At 48.6% G+C, this 24,024-nt stretch overlaps 1 protein-coding gene across 8 annotated transcripts in view; it reads right to left on the bottom strand.

Annotated features, from left to right (window-relative positions):
• The window catches only part of INF2 (inverted formin 2), a 43,222-nt gene extending 21,269 nt beyond the window's left edge, over window positions 1-21,953 (bottom strand). For 2 of the 8 annotated variants that reach the window (XM_054826810.1, XM_054826815.1), the window contains exons 1-4: window positions 21,853-21,953; window positions 2,690-3,098; window positions 1,200-1,315; window positions 490-649 (exon numbers count right to left, since the gene is read on the bottom strand). In XM_054826810.1, the coding sequence (XP_054682785.1) occupies window positions 490-649; window positions 1,200-1,315; window positions 2,690-3,083 (670 nt within the window). In that variant the 5' untranslated portion in view covers window positions 3,084-3,098; window positions 21,853-21,953. Of the gene's footprint in view, window positions 1-489; window positions 650-1,199; window positions 1,316-2,689; window positions 3,099-9,609; window positions 10,044-20,720; window positions 20,952-21,390; window positions 21,731-21,852 lie in introns of those variants that run through there. The other 6 variants (XM_054826809.1, XM_054826816.1, XM_054826812.1 and 3 more) reach the window with 5 other exon arrangements.
• Between the last annotated feature and the right edge of the window lie 2,071 nt (window positions 21,954-24,024).

Below are 24,024 nucleotides of genomic sequence, written 5' to 3'. Positions count from 1 at the left end.
TCACCAGCTCACGTGCGTGCGTTATGTGAGGTGAATCCTAACAATGGTACCTAGGATCCTGGTATTCAAGCAGTTGGAAAGTACTTCAGAATCACAGGGCAGCTTCTGTGGCTCAAGTGAATAGACACAGGGCAAAGAAACCTTATCTACTCTTACCAGGAGTTGCAACACATGGAAATGTGGCTACATAAGATGATTGGTTATAGAAATGTATTAAAGAAGCTCAAGTGATACAGTGCTGCTGGGATTCCAGAAAGTATTAAAGCTATGGGAAAGCAGCAAAGTTAAAAAAAAAATCTAAAAATCTGGTTACAGACAGGTTGCCGTAGAGAATAGAGACCAAAAAAACCCCAAAACCAAGAGCCTGCCTTTAATATTTGCAGGTTTGCTCCCCAGCCCTCTTTAGTCACCTTATGGATACATCTGAAAATAAAACTGCTTGGCAAATGATTTTCCCCAAAGAAAGTTAGGTGCAACAAACATCCTTACCTATAAACTCATTTCTGATTTGTGTCCTTGTTCTTAGCTCTTCTTTCCCCAGTATGATGGCGTTGATAGCACTCAGCAGTGTCACCATGTACGGCACATTATCTGTGTTGGAGAGCTCGTTCATTATGACGCTGAATCGATACTGCTGGTTCTTCACACTCTGTTAATAACACAAGTGATATTTCTGTTCAGACTGTTCAGAAACGTCTACCATTTTGGTGCAGGCTCTCAGATGTAATTAGCATCTTAAAACCTCCCAGTATATCCCACTGTGCACAAGACAGGAAGACACAGGTAAAAGCAGCACTCCTCCATCACGGAACAGGGTCTGGTCAGCAGAGAAAGTCAGTGAAACTCCTCCTGGATCCCTTTATGCTTTCTGATAACTGATGCACCTACCTGGGCGTGTGGCCAGTGAAACCCATGGATGTGGCACCATCTATTTTGCTAAACTGGTAGTGCTTTTCCTGCCGGAAGGGACCTTGTGGTTGGTAGTCATCTGTCCAGACAAGTTAGAGAGCAGCATCGTGGACTTCTACTGACCAGGCCAAAATTCCTATAGATTTTGCATTTTAAATCCCTGCCTCTCTTACCAAAATGATGCAAAATGACGCAAAATGACCTTCATTCTCAACCCTTTTCTGTGGTACATGGATCTACCCGCATGGATCAGAGCAGAGCAGTACCTCCTGGTGCAGCCCAACACTTGCCTTGTAATGGTCCAGGGCATCCAAAGCCAAAGCGTGGCCATCTGATGAGTAAATGCATAGTGCAGCCAGGAGCTCAAATACTTGCTTTTTGACCATGACATTAGTTGTGTCAAGTGCTGGAGGAAAAACAAAACAAAACAAAACAAAAACGTATTTATAATGATACATTGATGTTCTGAATCTCAGTGTTTTCTGTTACATAGCTTATGACCAGTGGTAGAAAGAAGATTGCAGGAGTGGAACCACTACATGGAAGATGGAAGAAAAAAATCTTAATTTATAGATATCCCATCTCAATAGCAATATCTGGTAGTAACTTCTAGTGGGAACAGTACATGCTAGTTCAGGTACCCTGTTGGCATTTTTGTGCTGCTTGTATGTGTTCATCTCTTCCATGTACCAGTGGTGTGCTGCAACAGCAGCCAAGATCTCAGCACTCACAATCACATATTTTATTTCTCATTTTCACATATGGGCATTTTCTAGAACAGCAGATGAACCATTTTCCTCAATTAATGAGTCTTATTTTTAGTGCAGAAACACCCAATATGCATATCAAGTAGGCCAATTGTTCAAACCAGTCCCCATGTATTCCCTTTTTTTCCCACTATTCTTTCTCTGTGAGCCCTGGGAGCTGGGAGGGAGAGTATTAGACCATCTTATTTTTCCTTTATTAGTGCACAAAGAAGCTTGACCGCTGAAAACCCAGGGTGCCCCCCTGTTTTTCACAGCACAAAAATGCCGCCCTATGTTTCACACTGGTTAAGAAAACGCAGGGTGGAGAGGAAGGAAGAGGACTTCAAAACTGAAGAGGGGAGCAAGCCAGCATTCAGACTAAATGTGTTTTAAAGAGCTATTAATAAGGGTTTCTGGGCACAGCTGTGATCTCAGCTCTGTGGAGCAACACAGAAGCTATGCTCCCAGCACCACCATCATTAAGTGCTGTACAAAAAGTCCTAGGAGATGCCCTGACTACTTTCATACCTTATGATGAGCCAAGTGAATGGCAGGAGAAAGTGAGTGGTATTACCTAGCATCTTCTAGAAGGAACAGACTGAGCAGTGCAGAGAATGGGCTCTCGCATCTAAACCATGCCACCTTCACTCTTCTTTACAGGCTACAAGTCTCCAAGCCCTTTGAATTCCTCTCTCTACCCTTGGGGCTCAGAAAGACTAAACAGCAAATGTCTGCTGACAGCTGAAGGGTTGAGGACTTCTCATGCCTGCGTACAGCTAAAGCTGGGTTTATCCCTGGCTTCTCTGTGAACTATGAAGACATTTGTGTGGAAACAAGCCCATCTAAATACCACTGAGTGGCAAAGGCAAGGCCATTTCCAAGCAATATTATTTTAAAGAAGAAAACAATCTCTTTCATTAATCAGTTGCTATCAACAACTTGCAAGAAGCCTGGTGCAGGGCAGGAGGATAAGCAACAGAAAAGTCCCCCCCCATGCTGCATGTGATGGGTGAAGCAGGAAGATGCCTTCTTACCTTGGAAGAGTTTTCTGACGTAGCCCTCGTTGCTCACAATGTATTCGATGCCTTTGTGGGAGTTCATGACTGCTCGCACACAGTTAATGCAGGTGAGCTGAAGCAAGGCATCAGAAATCCTGGCCACTCCTCGCCCGGACAGCCTGTCGAGGGCCTCCAGAAGGAGGTCCAGCCCGCACAGCTCCAGGAACTGGACCATCCAGGCATCGTCGCTGTTCTCCAGCCGCTTCTTCAGCCCGGAGTAGTTCACCACTGATGGCATTTGCAGGAGACGGATGCACAGCTCCGGCTCTGCATTTTCCAGGTTGGCCTCAGACTGGTCGGTCTCCTGGGGTCCGAGTTTCTCCTTCAGGGCAGCCCACTTCTTGTGGGCACCTTCCTTTTTGATTGACATCGTGAACGGTTTGTCCTGAAAGGGAAGGAAAAGAAAAGACAAAGTGAGAAGTTTGTCTGGACTGACCAACAACCCTCTGGCAGCCCTGGTTTTCCTCCTAGTGATCGGGATGTACAGCTCAACTGCAGCAGGTCCCCAGCTCTCCAGCACGCAGGGCACACACTGGAACCAGTCCTCTGCTGAAGAAACTCAATATATTCCCTCCTTAATCACACACATTACATTCAGGCACTGAAAACTCTGTAAAGAGACTCTTAGCACATATAAACCAGCAAATACAGCTTTAAAAGTAGCCAATTTACACCAGTCGATAGCCACTACCTATTTTCATGCAGCGAAAGGATGAGGTTGGAAGCGGCATTATCAGCTCTGAACTCCTTATGCCCAATAAACCACTTTAAAATCTCACTGCGCTGGAGAGGCTGTGCAGTTTCTAAGCATTTGTAATGGGATGGAGTAGTAATTTTGAACACATCCTGTTCATAAGAGCATTCAACTACCCTGTTATTTTTTGCTTTTGTTTCTTTTGACTGATGTGGACGTTAATTTTAAAGCGCTCACTTAATCTCTTCCTGTCTGCTGTAATAGCAAATACGTTTGCAAACGGTGGTGCTTGCGTGTGATAATGTGAGAGCCCGACAGGTTGCAGCGGGAGGCTGTGAAAATAGCAGTGCGTCTTTTCAGAGGTGGGGAGCATCTTTTCAAGGCCCATCTCCCCGGAGGGCATGGCCTGTCTCAGCCATGCTGTTAGCAGCGAGGAGGGTGAGGAGCTGATTCAGCACAGAGGAATAGCAAAACCAAGTCTAACTAACCCTTGGTGCCAAATGTTACGTTTTTAGGCAGGACCCTTATTTTTCAGAGCCGCAGTGACTGAGTTATACAACGCAAGTCCTTTTCAAAGTGGAACGCAATCATTTTAAAGCTGGATTGCTCCCAGAGAGGACAGTTTGTCCCACAAAAAGGGGGTAAACCTGCTGGACCCCAAAGCCACCTGATAATGCTACCCACTTTCCCTGCCGTGCCACCGGGACCTCTGCTTCCCTGGCTGGTGAGCCTGCACCGAGCTCCAAATAACCTGGGGGACAGCTGGCCCCCAAAATCCAGCACTTGGGGGATCAAAGGGGTTATAGGAGAATCTCGCTTTCCCTTACCAGCTCCAGCACAAGGGTTTCTAGCCCTGCAGTGTATAGGGAAAAGGCTTAAAAAACTTAAAATCTCTGAAAGGTTTTATTTGCCAGAAAGCCAAGATAAAGGACGGACCTTTTGCAACGGTTGGAAATAATCTCGATATTTTAAAGCCTTCCTTTTGATTTTTTCCTGGGAACTGCACTGTTGAGAGAGGTCCTGGCTGCATCGCTTAGCCACACACCCCGTGCCACTGGCTGCTTCTTTACCTGAAAGTCTCATTTTGGCAGTCACACCTTGGGGAATACACGTTTAGGGCATGTTATTACAGGCCTAAATGTACCTCTTGGAAAGATGGAAAGTGCAGTGGGATGGGATATTTTGGAGAGGTCAAACAACTCCCCTGGGGCAAGGTGATGGTGGGACTCTGGCAGGGGCATTCAGCTCACAGCATAAAGGCTGTGTTGAGTAAGGATCAGAGGGACGGTGGAGTTGGTGGGATACAGTCACAGAAAATCCTTTTAGAAAGCTCTGAGGAAACCCTCTTGCAGAGTTTCCTTTTGCTTCAAGGGCTAAAGAACTGGCCAAGCACCTAGTTGTTGACTGTTCTGTTATCTGAAATAATGATGGTCACGATCAAAAAATGTGAAGTTGCAAATATACCATCTAAGAACACACTGTACAGCTGAAAAGTAATAAAAAGGACCACATAAAAGAAAAAAACCCCAACAAAACCCAAACAACAAACCCTCCTGCCAAAGTACAGGCTTGGGTTTCTAAGATTTGTCATCGCTGTCTGCAGCCCAGAGCCCTTACTCACTCTTGGTAAAATTCTTGTTGGAGTTAGTCACCCCCAGTCGCTCCTCTGCCCCCAAGCCCAGGAATTTGGGTTAGGCTCCATGCGAAGGAGAAGAGAAATCCTCCCTCCCCGGAGGGAGAGAAGCGAAAGTATCCTGTCCCAGGGTCACAGCCCTGGTGATGGGGCAGCGTCCTACACCTCTCCCCCCCAGTCATGGGGCTGGAGAGGTGCTCCTAAGGAGCTGCAGCCAAATCCTGCCCCATGCTGTGCATTGAGCCCAGGGGTCCTCTTCCAGTGCCTGCGGGTGAAGACCTTCAGTGCGGGGCAATGCTGAGGATCACCCGACCAGGGGGGAGCATGGGTCATCCTACCCAGCCCTGTTCTTTGCTGGCTTCCCCAAAGACCCAAGATCGTTCAGCCTCCTGGGAATTGACTGGGTAACTGGGAATTGACTGTCCTGGAATTTTTACTTCTGCACAGGGGATGGGCACAAACCCAAAGGTTGGCAGCGGAGCCAAGCCCAGGCTCACTGGGTGGGACTCATCCCTCCTCTTGGTTCTGCTGGTAACCCAGACTCTTTCCTCTCCCAAAGTCAAAGTGTGCACCAAGCAGAGAATCGGGTTTTGGGCCCCGTGTGTGCACGGAAGAGCCTTGTGGTCCCACCGGGTGAGAAAGCCTGCAGGAGCGGCTGTTGGAGGTGGATGGTCCTCCCGGCTCGTGCCCAGGCTCTGCCCTGCCTGGAGCTGTGCCGGCAGCTCGTGCCGTTCAGCCGCGGAGCTGCAGAAGTGGCTGCCGGCCGCAAGCTCCTGCTCTCTCAGCGGGACTTCTTTTTATACTCAGCAAATCACCTTTTTTATTTGCATATGACTAAATGTTTCTTAGCGAACCAGACAACACAGCGGGTTGGCTTTTTGCTCCCAGTTGTACAGATACTTCGTTATATATCATATCAGCTACAGAAAGTCAGAGCGATTATAATAGTATTATTGACCTTAGGCTTGGCTGATTTCTGAAAATTAAGCTCGACCAGTGCAACAGGAGATAGGAAATACCAACAGAGCACCCTGTTCACCGGCAGATTTGTTCTGATTTACACTTTCCTCCCCACGTGCTCCACATAGATGTGAAGAGATGAGAAGCAAACCCAGGCAGGTACCTCTCCAAGCAGTACCGGCTTGTGTTTTTATGCGCTAAGCTGAACAAATTGGATTCATTAAATATTCTCTCCCACAGAGAGCGCACTCTTTTTGTGGGGAAGAAAAAAGACAGCTAATGTAACTAATTGTAAAAAAGGGAATAAAATAAATAGGAGCTGTACTACATAAATGGAAAGGAAATAAATATGGAGGAGACCGCAGTACGATTCTGCAGATGGTGTGATAAATCTGTTTACAAACACAGATATGAGTGATATATTATGAATGCAACATCATTCCATATTTTCCATGAAGCACAGTGTTGCAAAGCCACTCAGATACATCCTTAAAGAGATAGTAGTTTCGCCTTTTATCTCTGACCACAGGAGCTTATTAGCAGGTAAATGATCTCAGCAGAGTAAGACAGATAAGGGACTAAAATGGAACGTATCTATCTGGCTGCCTCAAAGAGGCCATTTAGACTATGTTGGCTGAGGGACGGAAAGTCCCCTGACAAAAAGAGACAAGGCGTTAGATTTAAAAGGCTGAATACATCTCACCTCCTGCCAGCAGAAGGGCATGGGGAGCTTTGCTTTTTTCTGCCCAGGCCATAGAGAAGGATGCGAGGGTGGAAGAAATGTCCCCAGCCTGTGTGTCCGACCGTGCCTGCAGCACCCACGGTCTGCCCTCCCCAGGAACACGCTCAGCATCGGTGCATCTGTGCTTGCTGCCGTGGGGACACCCACAGCCCACAGCATTCACCGTGATAAACGCAACCCTCTCCTCATCTTGCTTCTCACCCTCAGAGGTTGGTTAGGTCTGACAGGGAATGACAACTAAAGAAGCGTGAATGCAAAAATACTCTGAATTTGAAGGGATTCTCTTGGGAAACATAAAGGGATCATAAAGGCTTGTCCTCCTGTACCCGGCCACAGCAACATTGCGGTTCATGGTGCTTTTTGGATCATTGGGTTTGCAAAGCTGTGATGTTCCCTGCATTCATTGAACCCAGTTCATAAAATTTCCTCCTCCTTTCTTTTTGAATCAGGTGCTTCCCAGATTCAGTTTTTTGTGCCCCTCTGTCCTTCAAGTCAGCTCCTAGGGAGATGACATCTGTGGGAGATAAATCAGGGCACGTCGATACTTTCTCCATCCTGTGAAGCTGTGGAGAACAGAGCTGCACAGCTCTCAGTCTAAATTATTACATGCCTCCAGGATGACACCGATCACAGCAAGGACCTGGGAGGACACGTAAAAATGGATTTCTCAGGGCAGCTAACTATAATTGGATGAAAATGAAAGGGAGAAAAATTACAGGCCAAAACGATTCTGATTTTTTGGGACCAGACCCGCTACCCACGCTGCAGGCTGGGGGAGCGTGAGGGGGAACAGCAGCTCCTTGCTGCCCTTTGAAGAAGTCCGAGCACATCCCGACCTCACACGCTGTCCTCACAGCCTTCCGCAAGGCTGCTGGGACACACCGCCGGCCCTTAAGGAAAGCTCTTTTTTGCTGCTCAGCCCCTCCTCCCTTCCGTGCCCGTTCCTGGCACTCAGGAGCCTGTTCTGCCTGGCTGACTGCTAATGATAGGTTTTGCTTCTGGGTAGTTCCAGTTTTCATTCTGCCGCTGGGAATATGCCGAGCCTTTGTATTTTGCAACATGTCAGACTACTCAGTCACTAAAAAGAAACAACATCCTGGCTTTGTGCTTTCCAAAACCACTTCAAGCAGCGTGATGGGTTTGCTCCTCCTCTCCTCTTCCTTTCATTTATACTATTGTGTTTTCCCGTGCAGCGTCTGAACAGCTCGCATACATACAGGCTAATGAAATCATCCCCCCGTGGACTGAAAGAAGGGAGGGGGCCCACAAATCTCTATTTTAGAAACCAACCTGACCCCTTGGTGTGGGCCCATTAGCATCGGTAGGTACCGGCAGCGTACTCAGTCTCCCAGGGGAGCTGATGGTACGGGTACTGTGGGAAATGGAAGTGTGCAAACAAAAGGTGTGGTTTGCCCCACAGACTACAGCAAAATTAGCTGTGACCCAGGCCCAGCATGCAAATCAACTGCTGCTTTGTCCTTTTTCTGCCATAGCCAGTAGCTTCAGTCAGCTTCAGATCTAGTTATTCTTGATCATCAGCTGTATCAGAGGCTTCTTCTGGCAGCAAACTCCCTGAAAAGGACTTCAGTGCACAGACAAAAAGGACCATGGCCATACTTACATAAATGTATATATATTATGCCAGTATAGCTTATTCTTTTACAAAGAAAGGAAAACCATGTTGTCCTGAGGATGCTGTGTGCCAGCACAGCTTCCCTCTCCTGGGCAAATATAAGCTATGATATTGAGTGATGTCTTACACAAGTGGTAAATGTGTCCACTCAATATGTATTGGTAGTGATGGGGGTACACCAGGATTAACTACTCCAGTAAAAATAATCACCAGTGCCTTCTTTGTCAGTAAATACACAAGTAAATAAATCATCAGGCTGCTACAGGTACCACATACAAATCAAGCTCAAGTGCGATGCTCAAGGATGTTTATGTTAGGATCTTCAGTGGCATCTAAAGCCTTATTTATATTTAAAGGCTGCACTAGCTTAGCTTTAAATGGGTTTCAAACCACTCTTTGTAAGAAAAGTAACACTGTCTGAAGTCGCTCAATAACCAATTTACCTTACCCCAGTAAGCCAGGTTTAAATCAGGCCGGTGCAGCTCTCAGACCTCTGCTTCAGAAACATCCATGGCACCGGGGAGACCTAGCCAGAAGCAAGGTGCCAGCCTTCCCTATCTGTTTGAGTGCCAAGTCAGCCACGCCAAGTTAAAAAGCTTTCCATGGTAGAGATGAGCCCTGCAGCATCCTCGCGTGCTACCGCAGGCCTTTGGAGGCACGGCGGATTTGGGGTTGGAGGGGTGCCAGCACTCGCCCCATGCAGAGGGTGCCGGCTCCCAGCTGAGCTGCAGCAAACGGGGCTGCAAATGCTTCACCCTGGTCTCACCAGGGCATCCGCCCTGCTGTCGTTAGCAGACCCATGGGAGCCAGAGAGGTGTCCTGACCCCAGCCGGAAAGGAACAGGACTTGAGTCTGCATCCCACAAAAATCCTGAGGGGTCTAAGGCGGGACTGGGGGCCCCCCCTGCTCCCTGCTCCAGCACCCACATGCTCGGGCAGAGGCAGCACCTCCATCCACTCCACAACAGCGATTCAGGCATCATTCAGCATTTTGGGATGCAATTTATTATTATGATTTGGGGGTCATGTGAGAAGCTTGAACTGTTACCCAGCAACACAGACAGTGGCGTGGTAACTTTCCAACACTCTCACGGTTCCTGCTCAGTGGGAAGCTGTCGCACAAACAGATATGATGACAGCCAAAAACTTTTTATTGCTTTTTGTTTGTTTGTTTTTAAACACCTCCACAGGATGCCACAAGGACAGAGAAAATGGACACAGGAAAGAATTCCTACCTCAGAGCCAAAGCCAAATTATTCTCTTGTCTCTCTTGCATGAAGGATCCTTCTTGACTGGCTGTGCGAGCCTTCACTTCCCCAGCCAGCTCATTTGCTCCTTCTCTGCCAAGCAACCTTCAGTCAATAAAGCCTAAATCCCCGAACGAGCGTGTCTGTAAGCCGCACGCTCTAAGAAAGTTCAACAGGATGTCGGCATCTAATAGTATGTAAATACCAGTCTTCGGAAAGGTGCAAGCAAGTGACTTTTCTGTAGCCTCCAGGGAAGGTATTTGCATGTCATTTGTCACCCCCCTCATTGACTCTGCGCTGGCTGCTGGGAGGGTGACACTTCCCCATGGGCTGGGAAGGAGGGGGGCTTGCACCGCACATCCATCTGCCAGCACCGCTTTAGTCCTGGCACGGGGTGACTCAGAGCAGGGAAGTGATCAAAGCAGGGAAATGATCTGGCAAAAGAAAGGAAAAAGGAAAAAAAAAAAAGAAAAGAAAAAAAAGAGGAAGGATAGCTGGGGTGGGTGGGACGGAGAGCATGGGGGTGGTGGGCGGTGGGGACAGGCCCTTGCACCTTGCATCAGCTGTGCGGGGTTTTCTGGCTGGGTGGCACCGGGGCTTTAAACACTGCAAAATCTCAGAGGTCTGAAATGCTGGGACAGCTTAAAATAAGGAGGATGTCCGACCCGAGGCTGCTCACCCCGGGAGAGGGGCGGCACAGCAAAGGCTGGAGGCTCCAGCAGTGTCCCCCTGGGCAAGGGCTCCAGGACGGGAACCCTGCCCTCACCGGGGCACCCCTACGGTCCCACCGAGCTTCAGTCCAGCCCGGCTTTTATGGCCGAGCAGGCTCTGAAGACTTTAAAAGTTCTTTTAAACAGAAAACATCTCTGTGCCTTTCTGGTCAAGATTTCACATGGAAACTAGTTTGTGAGCCACAGCTGTACAATGCATCCATCCAGCCTCTCGGGAAGTGTTAACCAAAAGCCAGTTATTATTGAACTGTGAATATATCAAGATGGTCCATTTTAGCAGAGGCCTCCTGCCTGGCTCAGGGTAGCAGTTAGACTTCAAATACTGTTTTTTTCTTACTCCGTAAGGCCTCTACCCTGAATTGAACCCCCTAGATCAAAAGTTGGAGCCCACAGCAAGAGTTTTCCTGCCTTAGTGGAGAAACTCAACCCTTGTGTACACCAGCACAGCTCCACCAATATTAGAAATACACTGGTCTCTCTGCCCTTTGGTTCAAATTCAGCTAGCCTTTAAGCAATGAACTTGCCCATGTGCTTTCTAATTAAAGCAGTTTCACCATAACAATTCAACATCCAGGGAAATGACCCTGTGCAGTTCCCCATCCTGCTGTAGGAAGCGCTCTGAGAGCGTATTTATACAATGCAAGACAAAGATTAATTCATGATGGGTTTTACCACAGCAAATGCATTTCACTTTACGTTATGTGCACTCCTGAAGGGTAATCCCCAAGTCCTCAGAAGATTAGTTGCTAATCTGGTTCTTGGGAGCAGAATGGGGCTCACAGCAGGTTTCTGGGGAAAAAAAATTAAGAGAAAAAAATTCCTGCAAAGAAAGGATTGTTGATGTTGCAAATTCCTGTCCTCACAACCACGAAAGAAATTTAAAGGGCTATCAGCTCCCATCAGGTTTCATCTGAAGCCTGGACCTGTGAGATATGCCAGAAATATTTATGTTCTTAGAAAGGCTGTGTCGTTTCCCATGTGAAAAAATAAGCAGAACCCGAGAAATCAGGCTAAAGAGCAGAAAAAGCAGCTCTAGAGCTGCAGCGTCCCTCTGCAAGCCCCATGGCACATGAACAGCAGTGGCAATGGGCAGTAGCTGAGAAAAACGAGGGGGTTTGGATCCCACCTCCTGCTCCCAGCTCGTGCATCACCTGTGCTGCTTCCAGGTGTTTGCAGCCCTGCCTGCCTGCCTGCTGCAGGCAGCTGCCCGTGCCCTCACCACGCTCTGATGCCAGGCTGCGTGGGGGCAGCTCACAGACAGACGGATGCTGCTACACCCTGCCGAGCTCAGCCCCCAGCCGAGGTCCATCAGCCTGTGTACCTGTAACTACAGGCATTTGCTTTTCACGGCACGACCAGAAAAAGTCCACGCAGGGGGCTGCGTGTCTGCCTGAAGGCTTTGGGCATCGCCTGGGGAGCAAGTGTTTCCTCGACGCTCGTGGCCTCCTCTTCCTCTGGAGGAAGCAGCGCCAGCCCCATGCTGATGTACCTGGAGAGTGATACTGGTGGGGAACCCGAAGGCTTATCTCCCAGGAGAGCTGAGTGCTGCCCTGGGGAGCAAAGATTTGCCCCCGAACCACAAGGATATGTAGGATGTTAAGGGCATTAAATACTTTTAGGGATCCATCCCTTCACATCTGAGCTTCTGTCCCAGCAACTTTGCTTTCAGGTTGCTCAGAAAGGGCTAATAGTTTCACCCCAGCAAACCAGCCCAATTTTACCCGGATTTTCTAGCAGACGATTCCACGGCCCTCTGAACAGTAATTATATCAAAGTCAGACAGATTACATCAAGAACTGAAAGTTTAGTCCCACATTAGGCAAAGAAGAGCTGAGACCCTCTACAGCTCCAGCATCGCTCTGCTGCCTCTGGATCACAGCGTGGTGGCTCCCCTGCCCACATGGTGGGTCCACGAAATGCAGGAATCCAATTAAACAGAACTACATACACCCCGTTTGCCCACAGGGCTTAGATTATTCCTAATCGCAGCAATCGGTCTCTTCTTGCTGCTCTACATTTATGCGACAAATCAGCTCCCGTGCCAGTGGCTTTTCTTGTAAGTTGTGTCAAGGATTTTGGGAAGGAGACACCCAGCTCATTTTTGAGCTGGCAGGGAGAGGTGCTGCGATAGCTCTTTTTAGGTGATCTTGCCTAAAATGCCTAGTATCGCCTGCTACTAAATTACTAAACATCAGCACAGCCAGTACTCAAGAACTACAGGTGTAATATTCGCCTCCGCATCTCTGGGACTGGCTCGTTGGGTACTGTGGCTCCCATGGAGCCAGTGAAGACAACCACATGTTTATAGGGGGAAAATCAGGGGACCAGAAGGAAATCTGGATAATTCAACAACACTCCTTTGTTCAGCTGAGAACTGAACTCTGTGTTAAGCAACTGGAAGGACCAGTGTCAAAGCAAGTGCTGACAGGGCACTGAAAGGGGGTTTGGTCAGGTGAAGACATAGAAATTTAGGGGGGGACCACATTCCCCGCCTCTGCCCGCATGGACAGGAAGGTGTCTGGCCTTTGCAGCATGACCCTGTGCCACGGGGACAGCAGGAGACGCCCAAAGAGCTGCTGGGGAGCAGATGGGGTGGGCCAGCAATGACCTTCCCAGGCACTGGGAGAGCACGGTGAAAGCAGCCGGTTTGCTCCCTCCTTGGGCAGCAGACACATCCGAGCATCCTCAGGGAGTCACGCGAGGAAGATGGGGAGCTGCAAAGCTGACTGGTTGCTTTTAGAATCATAGAATTGTTTCGGTTAGAAAAGACCTTTAAGATCATCAAGTCCAACCATTACCCTAGCACTGCCAAGGGCATCACTAAACCACGTCCCTAAGCGTCACATCTACGTGTCTTCTAAATACCTCCAGGGATGGTGACTCAAACCACTTCCCAGGGCAGCCTCTTCCAATGACTGACAACCCTCTCAGTGAAGAAATTTTTCCTAACATCCAATCTAAAATCTTCAATCTTTTGCTTACTGAATTTCCCTACCCTCCTCGAAGACTGATGCCCCTCCAGCCCTCTTGTCACAGACCAGCTCTCTGACTGCCTTTCTGCTGAATACATTCACTTTAGATGATGCTATAAGGAGGAAAGAAAAAAAAAAAGCCTTCTGAAGCAGTCTTTATCTGACGGATACTTCAGATAATGAAAATAAAGGACTCTGCTACTGCCAGCACATGCATATTTCCGGGAACTTTGTATTTAATGGGGTCGATCTGCTTTAAACATCCAAAACATTCGCTCCACAGCTCTTTTGGTAGGAAGCTTCTGCAACAAAAAAACATCCTGTTTTGGGGAGGGTGCTTCCAGCTAGGGAGATTAAACCATTAACCATGGAGAACTCAGTGCTTTTTTTGGACAGGTGATGACAAAATTTCCTGCCAAAACCCCAAACTGCACCAGCAGTTCTACCCAGAGCAAAGGGCGCAGACCCATGCATGGGTTTCTAAAGGAGCTATGTGCTCCTAAGCACAGGCTGAGTAAAGAGCCTGATATTTATTCAGTTTATTTATCCTGCATACATATATTACACCCATAATAAGGCTGCTGGGGAACCGCTGAGGAATTGCCAGAATGAAGGCTGCCGAGGCGGCTGAACTCTGCTCCCTCGCACACACGCTGGTGCTGCAGTAGTGAGCGGATGTAATTACAGAAAAAAGACCTTTTGAGCCCTGCCCCAGAGGCAGAGAGGCAGGCAGGTTCCGCGCAGGTTTTAGCTGTGCTTCTCTGGCACAGGCACAAACCCTCCTCATTTGTACAAGGATGAAGATCTTCAGGCAGCGAATAGCTCTTCCCTAAAAACCAGTCCACAGGGGAAAGGGTTGTAGGCACCACTAAGCCAAAGAACTACCCGGATCCATATTAATGTTTACGGAAGTCCCTGCTGAAAAAAGCTACCGAGACACCAGAATGATACCTAAGAAAGCAGCGTTTTTCCAGCTGTTCTCCAAACAGGCTGCGAACGCGACTCCCTCATACAGAGATCAGCTTTTCCATTCAACAGCTGATGAATCACAGTGGCTGGTATCTCACCTGCTGAACAGCCCACGAGCAAACATCCTGAACATTTTTGTTCACATAAGGCTGACCACAGCCAGGATTCCTAATGGCACAGGCAAAGTACATATTGCACACCTTAAAGAGAACAGACCCAGATACTGCCAGGTACTTTACTGCGAGCTTGTCTGGCTATGAACGTTACTAAGAGTAACCAGAGGATATGCTCAGCTGCTAATTCAAGAAGTTAAGCACTTGAGCCGTTTAAAATAAATTCTTGCAGAAGAGTGGCTTAGCATGATTTCAAAACTAATCCACTCCAAAGATGCCTTCAGACTATTTTCTGTACTGCTGGGTGAAAGAGTTTGAAGTCCCTATTTTATAACGCAGCAATCCTAGAACATTGACTGGCTTAACCCTTCACTTTGCTACAGTACTTGGTCCAACTGTTTCGAGAGGACCTAAAGTTGTCCTGCTAGATATTATCTTACCAGTTCTAACTCAGTCTCAGAATTAATGTGAAGGGATTTTAATATGGCCCAAACAGCTGGAGGTTTATGATGGGAAATTCTCATGATGAGCCAAAATGACCTTACTGTACATAGGGCTAGCTTACATGCAGGGTATCTTATACCAACACTTTGATCTGTTTTAGTTCTTCCTGTGTAATAATTTAAATCACTTCAGAAACAATTAGTTGGTATTGTTTTTTTCTTTGCAAGGAAATCAGCTGTTCAGTCATATCCTCAGGTTTGCATAGTCCAAAGAGCTGCAGTGCTTTACGCCAGCTGCGTATGTGGCTGTCATTGATCTTCAAGAGTAAAATCACTATATTTATCTGATAAATAAATATACAACTAATATTAGGAAATTTTATAAGTGATTCATCTCTACACATATGGCTTGCTCCAACACTTGCTTACAAGTGTTATCAGAACAGGAGTTTGGGAATTACAGGGTTGTAAATCAATTTAGCTTTGGCATAGTCCTTTCCCCTACCTTTCTTCTAGACAAAGAGAGGCCATATTTAGGGCTTGGTAGTGGTTGTGGAAGTTCAGTCCATTTCCAGTAATGGAAAAAACAAACCCCAGAATTTATCCCCAGGCTTATAAAAGAAGCCTCAGGACTGGGTAAATACAAAATAACTCATGAATATTGGACAGCTTGTTCTGAAATGTGGAACTACAGCCCATCAGTGCATAAACAAGTGAGCAGAGCCAAGCAGGCTGGAAAGCAGCCTTCCGAGGAAGAAATGGAGCAGCTCAGCCAGGCTTTGGATGCAAGCTACTCGTGGAGCCGGGTGTCACATCAGCATGATGTAAACCAGAAGGGAAACAAGTAATAAAATGTATCAGGGAATAAAAATATTTGTTCCCCAGTTCACCTTCATGGCGGGCTCAGATTTGCACCATTTGTCACGTAAGTCAAGAACAAGACACGTTCACGAATATTTCCTAAATTACAGAGCCCACTGCCAGGTAAATATCGCAACCCACAGTTTCTTTTTCCATGCAAACTTTTTTGCTCTGGCTCAGAGCACATTTGCTTTACTGCATTGTACACGCAGCTGAAAGTTAAGCCGACCAACTCTAAAGGATTTATATATTTTTTTTTAAATAGCAGAAGTAATTAATCTGCTTCAGAGAATGAATCAGCCTTTTCTGAGCTAGAAACACACAAAGGAGGAGATTGTGGCTGTTTCTGGGGCGGGAGGGAGGCTTACTCACACAACCAACGCAGCGGAGGCAGCCGCCCGGGGTCCACAGCTGTGGGCAGCAAAAGGGGCAAAACCCCAAAGCCGGACCCCAGAACCCCCCGGTGCCACCCCGTGCACCTGAGGGACCCGCTGCACCGGAGGGAATGCGCTCGGCGCTGGGCAGCAGCCCTGCAGCGCGGCTGGAAGAGCCGGGCCAGTGCAAAACTAATGGTACGGGGAGAGCTGTGCGGCTTTGCCTCTCCTCCCGCAGCCCCCCGGGGCTGCACACCCAGCCCGCTCCTCAGAGTAAACTCTTCGGCAGCAGGGACCGTCCTTATATTCAGGTGAAGTACCTTGGTATGGGCCAGGTGGTGGAAAGAGCTCATTTGCCACGGCTTGGTTTCTTGGCAGGCTGTGGGAAGAAAACCATCGCTCACAAAAAGCTGCTACCTTGTACTACGGGAACTTCTGTTTCCACCTGGGGCCTCCGTCAGAACATAACACTAACGCTTAGCTCACTGCTTTCAGCGAATGCCGTGCAATGACTTAACAAAAACCAGGATGGACAAGGAATAGACAGTTCCCAGATAGGGGAAACCAGCGCAACAGAAGCAGCACAGAGATAGCTGCCTTATTAAAAATAATGCAATTTAACTGACAGAGCGGAGGGTAACAAAGTTATTCCTTAGCTACACCAACACAAACAGACCTGCTCACGAAAGTTGTCAATAAATAAACAGAAATGATGCCATTCTCGTTCACCGACTCGGAGAGAGGAAGGGGGCTCTGCTGCAGCCCAGGGCTGCTGCCGCTTCCCTCCCTTCGTCCCCTCCGCCTGCCAGGGCAGGTTGGAAAGGGGCTGTGTCTCCAGCAAGGGACGAGCTTGGGGCCGGCATGTGTCCCCGTGTGGCATCGGCCCTGCCAGGGGACGAGGGGAGGCAGGCGGCCCCCACTCCCCGTGGACAGGCTCGCTGCAGAGCAGACGGGAGCGGCGCAAGCCTGCAGGTCTCCAAATTCATCTGACCTCCGCAAGGGCAAAATCACCAACATTTTCCATTTTAAATTACAACTAAATTTAGAGGTTTTATGGTTGCAGAGTGCCTCCTTTCCCACACTTTCCTGGAGTGATCTCCAAATTCCTTCCCTGTTCTCACTCATTAAAATGTGACTCAGCTGTCCCAGCTGGAAAAGTGGAGACCAATGCAGTCCCAAGGTGGCCTGCTGCCATTAGTGATGTCTGCGTCGGCATTAACCATCAGCTTGGGAGCATCAGAGGCAACAGAAGGCTTTGCAAATCGCATCTGGGGAGAAATCAGTGTTACTGAACGTGTGGGTACTCTGTGCAACCTATCACCTGGAGTTTCTCTCATGTCCCTTTTTTTTTTTCTCCCAGCGCCAAGGATTGACTGAGGACGTCCGCACAACAGACTCTAATGGAGCAGCAATGCAAAGAGCAAATTCCTCCTCGGCCCTTAAACACTCCCCCAAATGAATACCATATACACCCCAGCCAAGGCAAAATAATGGTCATGGTAAGAAAAACAAATGGGAAGTCAATGTGAATTAGCACCACTTGGTGATACCTACTATAACCATGCCAAGTTCAACATTGTGCTCTACCAACTACAAAATTTGGCAGCTCTTCATTTGCCTTTACTTCTTTTTACTGGACATAGTGCTGGAGCAATGTCCCTTCTGCAGTGAGCTGTTACTTTTACGGTATTTAAACATTTTGGAATCAGCGGAGTGACTCCAATGCTGGGATGAGGACTTCATCTACTGTCTCTCAGTCTTCCTCCTGGTTTTGGCCAGTCTCCTTTATCAGCTCAGTAGGTTTCTCAGAGCACCTTGAAATACACCATCAAATGTTACAGAGCTTTTTGCAAACACTATTGCTTGCTTAAGGTTTTCATTGATCTGTGGCTTCAGCATTCCCAGCACTTTGAAATGTCAGCTCAGGTATCAAAATAGTAGAAACAGCTGAATCTGTGAACAATACTTGTTCATTACATCAAACAGAAAAACCATCACACTCTTAGAACCTCTCCTGAAGCTTTCTGCAGATGTGAAAGTCTAGGTTGACTAAACAGGAACAAATGTTCCCCTGCTGCATCATACAACCACTTACTTTTAACTGCAGCCACTCTTGTAGATGCTTGGCTATGACTCAGGGGCTCATGAACCCCACACACCCTGTTCTTCTTTGTTTCCACATTCAGTTCCATAAAACTGGTTCCTCATCTATCACTGATGACATCTGGTAGCTATCATAAGGCTTGGCTGTTTTTTCCTAAGAAAATGGAACCAGACGATACTTGCCCTTGATAAGGATCCTAAGTGGCACTGAGAAGTCATATAAACACAGTGTCCCTTTTTTTGAAGCATTCCCATCTTGCGTTTCATTCCAGTTTGTACAGCACACCTGCAGAACTGGAACAACTGGAATGCCGTGACAAACCCCACGCCTAAGCTCAGAGCAGACCTACCAGCACAATGCTGCCCTCCGTTAGAAGGAAAAAGCCAAAGCCCAAAATTTGACGTAACTTTTTTCCTTCTCCCAATTTGGTCTTAGCACCTCAGTTGACACCATAGGACCCAAGAGCTCTCTGTATAATTAAAATACAGATCGTTTGCCCGCTCTGTTGCAGCACTTGGAGCTCTCAGTGCTTTTTCTGGCCCCTGGGAGATGAAGGCAGCCTCTGCAGCACGACGCTCACAAGCACTGTATGATAAACTGCTGCACATGCAACACTGAGAAACACTGGAATAAACTTGAGTTTGGTGGGTAATACCAAAGGGATTATTATATATTAGATCAGAAGCGTGTAGTCATTCTTGAGCCTCCCTCCTGCACTGAACACCAGCGGTATCACACTGCAGGGCTGTATCTAGCTTCTGCAAAATATTTAGCTATTTTTCACCTAGTTAAATAAAAAGCAATGTACAATGTTAACGAATGGAACAGGGATAACTCCTTGTGATGTGTTTGTTTGCACCTACTGACTACGGTATTTTGCACCAAGCAGAGCTGGATTTGTTCAAGTGCTACTGTGTGATCCTATGAGTTGACTTTGTTGATTCAGTGGGTGGTATTTCCTCTGAATCATTATTGATAGACCTTATTGCAAATATTAAGAGCAAGGATATTCAACTGAGAGATAAATCTGAGCTCAGATATGAGCACGGAGTTTGTTTGAAGTTCCCCCAACTGTTTCAGCTCTATGAATATTGTTCACTGCCTAATCTACGGCATTGTGTAGCTACCCACTGCCGAATTACTCCCATCTTTTCTACTCATGGCTGGTTACGGTACAAGGGTGGGATTAAAAATCCCTCATCAACAGAATAATCACTGCAGAAAAAATAATAATAATTGAAGACATGGAACCAAACGGGGGGGAAAGAGGGACAAAATGCAACTTAGTTTACTTTGATAAGAACAATTTTCTACTCAGTTGCTCTGGGAAACCTATTCGGCATACCTGGCACACAAGGAATGGGTAGGGTTTGGCTTTCACCATTGGAAGTGCAGCCATTTGCTACACAGCTCGGTGAAACTGGGAGTTAAGCCACGAAAGATGAAAATTTGTAATAAATAGGGTACAGACCTAAAAGGACCCGACAGCCAGTCCCACAGAAGGGGTCAGTCCGAGTTTGGCAGGAGTCACTACCAAAAGCGAGGGAGACCCCATCCTACTTAGCATCCCCCTTCACGACAGAGCGAGTGGGAGAAAGCTGGGAGAATACTGCACCAGCACGGAGAATGGGGATATACGCTGAAAACAGGATTAATAAGAGGGCTGGAATAAGATCAGACCCGACAGCAGAAAACAAAACTCAGATGGACACCTGGGGATGAAAATCCCAATTTCTCACCCTCATCACAGGACAGAAGGAGCCTGAGGAGGAGGTTAATTGCAATACCTACTGGGTGAGGTATTTATTTCTAGATGAGGTGTCAAAGCACAAGAGGCACTGGATGGATGTCTGAGCTTTGCAGCTCTGCTCGTTCATGGGGAAGCCAGAGAGCAAGAAGCCCAGTGCAGGACTGCTGGCGACCAGCAGAAGCAGAGCCTGCTTCACGAAAGCAGACGGCAGGTTCTATCTTGTTTGGCATTGCACAGCGAAGAGAAAAGCATGCAACTGTTACTTCTATACTGATAAGAGAGAAAAGCATTAGACTGGAAGAACTAAGCAATCATAGTGCAGATACAAAGTAAGAGAAAGCCATATATTGGGGGGAAAATATATAATATCAGTTTGGTAAAGTTCTGAAACTTCCCCTTCCCGGGAGACTGGGAACAAATGAATTACAGTGGTGTGCAATAAGGCGTAATATCATTCAGTGCTTAGATTTGCTGACCTGCCAGGTCCCTTCCTGTCCTACATTTAGATTACCTTTTGCACAATGGGTCTGGTACACTGCTTGCATTTTTGAAGCAAAATTCTTGGACAACAGCCTAGAATGGGATTATTAACTTATAACAGGACAAAAAAAATAACCACGTATGCTCATAGGTTCCTGCAATCCCTTCCCTGCCTGCAATTTTGGCAGCTACTACTCCTGTGTGTAGTGGAAAAACAAGCTTAAGTGGATGGAAGAGAAATGAGATTAATGGCCAGGCAGCCCAAATTCTGAGCAAGTTCAGTAGGAGGATTGCAACCTTACTGTAACTCTGCTGACTCCAACTTTTCTTTTTAACTGACTTAGGCCAGAAGTTTCCTCGCAGTCTTCCAGGCAGCCTGACGTGTTTCGCAGCCTGCAGTCTTAGGAATCCAAAAAAAATGATGTACAGTTCACAATGCTGGTCTGGTATGGGGAGGGAGGACCATGAACACCATCTTGGGGTATTTCTCCTAAGACCAGTGTGTCCAAGCACTCTTTCCCCACCCCCAAACTCTGGAATTCAGCTCCGGGTGCTGATGTTGCAAGAAGCCACTTCTTCATTGCAGAGCTATTGAGCAAAAGGGAGGATGAGGCACAAGAGAAGTATGTTAAATAAAGCTGGGCAGGACTTGGGAGACCTTGTCCAAAAACCACTGGATAACAGAATCTTTCAAAATAAAAGCCTAAAACTGACTCAGCCCCAGGAGCAGACACAGCAGCTGTACGCTGTATGCTAGCAGACACACCGTCACACCCAGGCACAGCAGGACCGCATCCCGCCTGCACATCACACTGTCACACCTGCAATCTGGACCACGTTGCACCTACACATCAACTGCAACTGCAATCAGGACCATGTCACACCTATGCATTGCGCAGTTGCACCTGCGATCCAAATCACATCCAGCCCGTGCACGGTATCTTCCCAACTGCAATCCGGACCAACTCCCACCTGTACACTGCATCGTCGCACTTGCGATCTGGACCTCGTCCCACCTATACATTGCACTGTTGCATCTGCAATCCGGACCGACTCCCGCCTATCCGATGTACTGTCAAACCGGCAGCCGGGACCACGTCACAGCGATGCGATGTACTGTCACACCTGCAGCCCAGACCAGGTGCCACCTACGCCTCCCTACCGTCGCACCGGCAATCCCCGCTGCCGCTCAGCCAGCACCTCTCTGCAGCGCCGAGCAACATCTCCGAGCAGCCTGCGGAGCTGCGGGCTGCAGTCTGGCGGGGGTCCTTTCTCCCTTCACACCGACCCCGTCTCACCGGCCGGGACCGGGAGAGAGCCGGGGGGGAGGATGCCCTGCATCCCCGGGAGTGGGAGGGGGGGGATTCAGCCCAACTTCTCCCGACCGACAAGGACCCCGCTCCCGCGATCGCCCCCGGCGGGGCTCGGCCTTACCGCGGCGGGCCTCCTGCGGGCGGGGGGCGGCGAGACGCGGCGCGGCGGGCAGGGACCCTCCGCCGGCGCCCGCAGCCGCCGGGCTCTGCCCGCCCGCGGGAGCCGCGCCCGGTTCCGGGGCGGAGCGCGGGCGGCGCGGCGGGGCGGGGGGTCCGGACCGGCCCCGCCGGGGAACTTTCTCCCCGCCCGGCGAGGGGTCCTGCCGCGCCGCCCCCGCGCCCTGCCTGGGTATCCCCGACGGCAGCCCCGGCCCCCTTCCCCGGGCTCGCCCTGGCAGAGGTTCGGGCAGAGCCTCCCCGGAGGAAGGGCCCTCTCCGGAGCCAACGTGCTGAGTCCCCCTCGCCGCAGAGGGATCCTGACCCCCCCTCTCCACGCCCCCCCCCCCCCCGGAGGGACCCCCCTTCCTCCTGTCGTCCGTGGGCATCCTGGAGGCAAGAGCTGCCTCCCGCCGCGGCAAGAGGCGTCTTACAGCCCGAGCTGCTCATGGCCCCGGCGTGTGCACCCCGAGCCCGGCGTGGGGTCTCTGTCCCGGGAGGGGGCTTGAATCCGCGGCCCGGGGCTGGGATGTGGATGGGGAATCACGCAGAGGCAACCCAGGTGGTCAGGGACCCAAAGCAACTGCGCCCTCCTCTAGGGACCCCGTGCCCTGGTCTCTGTCATTTAAGCGCTTCACTTTCTGCATCTATGTAAATGAGGGGAAGGATGGCTTTACCTTTAGCAAAATGCTTCAGCTCTACAGAGGAGCAGTGAAACAGTGAAGGCAAACCTAAATATTATCAGCCAAGTGGGCAAAGTTTGGTGGAAAAGTTTGTTTCCCTTCATGGGTCAGGAGTGCTGTCTGTTATAGGCATTAGGGGCCAGATGCCCGTCAGGCAGAGCCACTCAGCGGTCCTGCTGGAGAGAAAACCTGACAGGGAAAATCATGAGTGAGGGTGAGGGGGACAGCTGATGTAAAAATCATGATAAAATGTTTTGCAAAGGACTGCTGCAAGCTGGTGAGAGCCAAGCTTAGACCCCTGAGTGTGATTACAGAAGGCTGGAGGGTAGTTACAGGTAAGAACACAGTGCTGAGCATCTCTGAGACTTCAAATTGGAAAATGAGACCTGAGATTTTACCATTTGCTCGTAAAACACTCCTCTGTTTTTAGTTGAAGAGGCGAGAAACCGAAGAAGATTGATTTTGAAAGAGCTATTTGTTATTTAGGAAATAGCAATTGTCTTTTGCTGCTGGTGGTTTTGCTTTAGCTTTTTCCCCTTCTCTGCATGTTTTTGCTTCTTTGGTGTGTGAAGAGGAACAGGGAACCCAAATCTGTCCTACTCGAGTCTGTTTTTCTTCTCCTTTGCCTTTGTCTGTTCCCTTTTCATCTTGGGGCAGCCCTAGCATGTGAGCAGGGTTGGTTTATGGAAGATAAATTATAACTGCTGGGCTATGAAAGCTCTCACCATTATGTAGGAGTGAGGAGCAAAGCTCAGCAAAGACAAGGGAAGGAGAGAAAATGAAATTAAGTGGAAATGCCCCTCGTTTTCACCAAAATCCCTTTTGACCAAAGCAGATATGAGCGCGGGGGTGAACAATGAACACAAAATGCTCCTTTGTTGGGATAAAGTCACACTGTGCATGTGTGTCCAGAGCTGGAGACACACGTGATGTGGCTGAGGGGATGCAGGAGCTGATTTGCTTCCCAGGACCTGTATCTGTGGTGTGCTTTGCACCTTGAAACCTCGCATCCTCAAAAAGCATGCTGAACTCTCCCTGGGCTCTTCAGCTGCCTGCCTGGAAGGGGCTGTGGTCACTGAAGGTGCTGTTCAATGTCTATCTGAACTGCCATTTCTGTGTGGTGCTATCACTGCCAGTTATAACAGACGTGTAAATACAAGTCCACCATAAACACCAAATTCTCCTTTGGATATACTGTGACCCACTTTTTCTCTTCTAATCCACAGCTGGCCACTTTTTTTTGCTTTAGTTCAGGCAAAAGAGCTGATGGCAAGTCTGTTTTTGTTCAACAGCATGCTCATGCTGGTCCTCGGTTGCTCGGTCCCACAATTGGAAAGAAACACCACTGCAGCTGGAAGACGGGGCTTTGAAGCTCGGGGGATTGTTACCCAGGCTGGACTGAGTTTTTAAAAAGCAACTTTTTCAGTGGAACAAGCTACTTCCAAATCACTCTT

The sequence above is a fragment of the Grus americana genome, chromosome 5 (assembly GCF_028858705.1).
Source record: "Grus americana isolate bGruAme1 chromosome 5, bGruAme1.mat, whole genome shotgun sequence".
NCBI classification, from domain to species: Eukaryota; Metazoa; Chordata; class Aves; order Gruiformes; family Gruidae; genus Grus; species Grus americana.
The sequence above is the reverse complement of the archived record's forward strand: the minus strand, read 5'-3'. Positions and strand labels throughout refer to the sequence as shown.